Below are 4,327 nucleotides of genomic sequence, written 5' to 3' on the forward strand. Positions count from 1 at the left end.
CCCCCCCCTATTCCAAACGACGAGCGCACAAAGTACATGTAACCAGGTGAGTTTTGTGAAGTCTTTAAATCATTTTTAAGCGTTGATATAAATACTTTGACTTCGAGGCAAGATGTTCGTGATGTGGGTTACGGACCACAAATCCAGGGGAGTGGTCTTTACCAAGACTGTACAACCCTTCTATCATCTCCGTTCTGTAATATGACACTGCGAAACGTAGATGGATGATATAGTATTGTTGATGATGGGTCTCTATGGTACCCTCCCAAACATTCACTGAAACTATTTCTGTAATTGTTTTACGGGGGTTTGTTCTGGTGAACTGTAGCACTCCAGATTTAGGCCTCGTGCACTGCACCACCATCAGTGAGAGGGGGAGGGGGGAAGAGGGTGGAAATTGATACGTCTTATTTGCAGTACGGAACGATGACGATTGAAAAATAATAAAAAGACAACTCACCCTCATGCACCCCTTTTTCGGGTGGAGCAACCCTCTCTCCCGCTCGCAGGAGGATGATGTAGCAGTGGCGACGGTGGGTGAGATATATATAAAATAAATAATCCACATCGTGACGACTGCGGAATCGACAAGAAAAACATGGCGCGTCTGTCTACGTCATCGCAACTTACGGGTTATTTCTCAAAGCAACAGACGGCAAAAAATCGTTTTTCATTACAGAGATGTTTGCTTAGACGAGAAAGACAAAGAAACGAGAGTCAGCGGTTTGAACGAGTTGTCATTTTGTGAGCGGTGTGACCAGCCCAGCCGGCCAGCCGAGCGGGTCAGCGGCGCACAGCGCGCAGCATTCATTCAGCAGCTACTGCTTGTATATCAAACCACATCAAAGGGGGGCAGCAGCGGCGGCCCTGCTGGGGCCCTGCCTGGCGCGGCCGATTTGAAAAAGAGCAGCTCCGACTAAGAAGCCTCGCAGATTATTTAGATAGCCTTCTCCATTCCAAATGATGTTGAAACCCACAAAGTTAGAGATGAAAGCCATAAGTCTCCCGCCCGGCGCGTCGTGTCTTCACCTCCCCCTTCCCCTCCTCCTACATGCTCGCCGCTTCAGAGTAAGACATCCCAGATGTGACGCCGTGCGTGCCTCACTACGTACACCGCGCAGCTAAATCCATCGCGACGGTCGAAACATTTCGCCTGTTTAACAAGATTTGCCTTTTACTTCGGTTGCAGCCGCCCCGGTCGACCCACGAAGCGTGTCTCCATGGGGTTGGCGCTGCCCGCCAGCCTGCAGGGACACCCGCAGATCAAGAAGCACCGCCTCGAGAACGGCGACATGTTCGAGAACGGTCACCTGGGAGGTGAGTAGTGTCGTGATGTCGAGCGGGACATGCAGCTGGCAAGAAGGGAGGGAAGGAAAGGGGGGTCTAGCGGAAAAATAGAGAGATACAGAAAAACGTGAAATTGGAGCTCAGTCAGGCCGCAAGAAGTTGGGGGAGAGGGCAGCCTCAATCAGATGAGCCTTGAACGCGGCACGACTTGGACCTAATCCGACCAATCGGATATCGCAGAGCGGGGAGTGGGAGGGAAGAAAGGGGGGGGGGGTAGAAGGGGTTGATCGGCTGAGGAGCACGGCGGCGAGCAAAGAGCCCAAGTCAAGGGGAAAGCTGAGCCAGCACGGGACGGCGGCCCAAGGAAAACAGAAGGAAAGTGAGGGGATGCCTCCCCCAAACCACACGCAAGTCGAACCGTCGCGCCGGCGGTTCCGGAAGGAGAAGAGGGGGAGGACACACGGCGCGGCGACGTGCACTTTTCTGCTTCTTTTCCCCTCATTTTTTTATGCGCGCTCGCGCCCGCAGCCACCACCGCATCCCTCCGGTCACGCGCTGCGCCCCCTCTCTCTCACTCCCTCTCGCGCTTTGCGACCCAAAGTCGGAAATCAGATGAAAACACTTGAGGAGGGGATGAAGACGCCCTGTATTTGCACAGCGCGTCGAAAAGCGCATCTCCCAGCGGGGCCGTAAAGGAGCCCCCAGGGGCGGCGGGGGGTGGCGGGCGACGGCGCACCCCGGGGCCACTCAGGGGGTGACAGGCGGGGAAGGGTTTGGGTCCACAGCCGGGAGCCTCACTCACACCACTCTCTCTCTCTTTCTAGGCCCGGACAAGTCCCCTCTGCTGTCCAACGGCTACAACGCGCCGCCGTCGCACCTGCAGGCAATGCAGCAGCTGTACCAGCACCCGCTACTGTCGCCGGGCCTGCCGCCCGGCATGCCGCCGCTGCCCGGCGGGCCCGGCCAGCACCAGCACCCCGCGGGCGGCGGCGGCGTGCCCCCGCACCCCGCGCTGCACCCCGCCATGCCCCCGGGCAAGCCGCCGCCGGGGCTCCCCGGCATGGAGGCGATAAGCAAGTGAGTGCCTCGCACGGTGCGCCTCGACATCGTTAGACTCACGCCGTGTGTGCCTTGTGCTTTACTTTACTTTTTCCCCCGCAGTTGGGAGACCTGTCGCGCGGCCTATGAGGACATCGTGAAGCACCTTGAAAGGTAAGCCGTTCGAAACATGTAGTTGCACCCCTGCAGTGCTACGTGGATAGTCCCCGCACGTTGACAGAGAAGGAATTTAATTTTGTTTATAAACAACCAGGTCCTTTCGCGGTAGTTTTGGAATGCCCCCAGGACGCGCTCGCGTTTGTGGCGCGAAAATTAAATGGTCGCATTCACCCCCCGCGGCAGAACAAAGGTTCCGGTGTGTTTTGTTTTAGCTTTGAAACAAGTGCGACGCGCGCAATAATTTCATTATTGGCCGCCGCTCGGCCGGCCGTATAGTTCTGTCGCACATTCCTCCCCCTCCCCAAACTCCGCATGCGGAACGGGAAACGCGACAATTTGCGACAGGTTTGGGGAGAAATCGAATGAACCAACACGCACACGCACGCACGAGCAGTGATTTCGCCTCCGTACCCATAACGTCATTACTCGTTTAGTACTTTTTTTTTGCTTTGTTTTCCGCTAACCGCGCGGTGTTGGGGGGACCTGTTGCAGGATACAGCAGGAGCGCGGCGAGGCGGAGGCGATAGACAACAGACCCCGGGACTTGACCTCCCATAACGGTGAGTGGCCGGGCAGTCGGACGTACGGGCTTACGTCGTACACTTGTATGAAATAAATGGCGAGAGGGGAGGAGGATAACCGTCGGGGTCCCATTTTATCCTTTAGGTTCCCCCAACGGCCACAGCCCAGTGCTCAACCTGTCCAAGGGCGGCGGCAGTGGCGGCGGCGCTGGCTCGCAGTCGGGGCCGTCCTCTCACGCCGACCACTCGGACAGCGACGCCTGCGCCTCGGACAAGGATGACGACGACGACGATGCCATCTCCAACCCCGAGGACGACGACGAGGCGCAACCGACGGGTGAGACACTGAGCAGGGCGCAATGGGCTCGGCACGCCGCTGCTTTCGAAGGGCGCCGCTTTCCTACTTTGTGGCCTTGTTGTTGCAGACCTGACGGACGGCCACAGCACCAGGGTGGGCAGCTCGCCGCCAGCCGGGTCGCCGCCGCCGTACGGCACCGGGGCCGGCGCCCTGGGGGCGGCCGCCGTCGGGAGCGCGGCCGTCGACCTGGCCGCCGGGAGCGGGGGCGGCGGTGGCGCGAGCGACGAGGAGGGCGGCGGCAGCAGCGGGGGTGGCAGCGCGGGCGGCGGCGCCGGCACCTGCGCCCTCGGCACCATCGCCCTGCTCCGCAACATCCAGCGCCTTCTCAAGGTGGCGGCGGAGAACGCCCGCGCCCAGGAGCAGCAGGTGGACCTGGACAGGGGTGAGTGACCTCATATACCTACCGGAGACCTAAACGCCACACACGCGCCAGCTGATGTCATCCTGATATCAGTGAAAGTGAAACCGCCGCGGCAGGGCAGAGGGAAAAGTTGACAAAGCGCGCGCTGACGTTTATATGACGGTGCGGGGCGGCCGTCCCCACGCGGAGCATACGCTGCTGACGGGCGTCGCGCCGCGTCCCCGGAGAGCGGTCAGAATACATCAAAGCGGCCGGGTCCAGCCCCCTCCCGCCCGATCATATCTCCGGGCCGCCGCCGTGGCGCGCCACCCCCGCAGGGCTACGCCTCGCCACGCCGCGCGCTCGCTTGACATCACGTCGACACCCCAAGCGTCCCCGCCCGCGCGCCACCCCTCCGTGTGTATAGCCATTCCACCACCCTGCGCGCCCTGCCTGCCGGCTGAGCAGCGCCCGTGGGGTCCCACAATCCGGATCAGTCACGGGATGCGCGCACTGCTCACGGCTATCTATCCATCTATCCTTCCATCCATCCCATCTATCCATCTATCTCTTATGTATCCCACCTGGCCACCTACCCCCCCC

General features: G+C 59.9%; 1 protein-coding gene across 2 annotated transcripts in view; it reads left to right on the forward strand.

Moving 5' to 3' along the window:
• Positions 1–4,327, forward strand: part of LOC113202638 (dachshund homolog 1-like) — a 24,254-nt gene that overhangs the window by 7,906 nt on the left and 12,021 nt on the right. For both annotated transcript variants that reach the window (XM_052266486.1, XM_052266487.1), the window contains exons 2-7: positions 1,190–1,317; positions 2,112–2,364; positions 2,449–2,499; positions 2,998–3,065; positions 3,172–3,363; positions 3,452–3,766. In XM_052266486.1, the coding sequence (XP_052122446.1) occupies positions 1,190–1,317; positions 2,112–2,364; positions 2,449–2,499; positions 2,998–3,065; positions 3,172–3,363; positions 3,452–3,766 (1,007 nt within the window). The remainder of the gene's footprint in view (positions 1–1,189; positions 1,318–2,111; positions 2,365–2,448; positions 2,500–2,997; positions 3,066–3,171; positions 3,364–3,451; positions 3,767–4,327) is intronic.

Source organism: Frankliniella occidentalis, unplaced genomic scaffold (assembly GCF_000697945.3).
Source record: "Frankliniella occidentalis isolate FOCC.00 unplaced genomic scaffold, Focc_3.1 Scaffold39, whole genome shotgun sequence".
Classification (NCBI taxonomy): domain Eukaryota; kingdom Metazoa; phylum Arthropoda; class Insecta; order Thysanoptera; family Thripidae; genus Frankliniella; species Frankliniella occidentalis.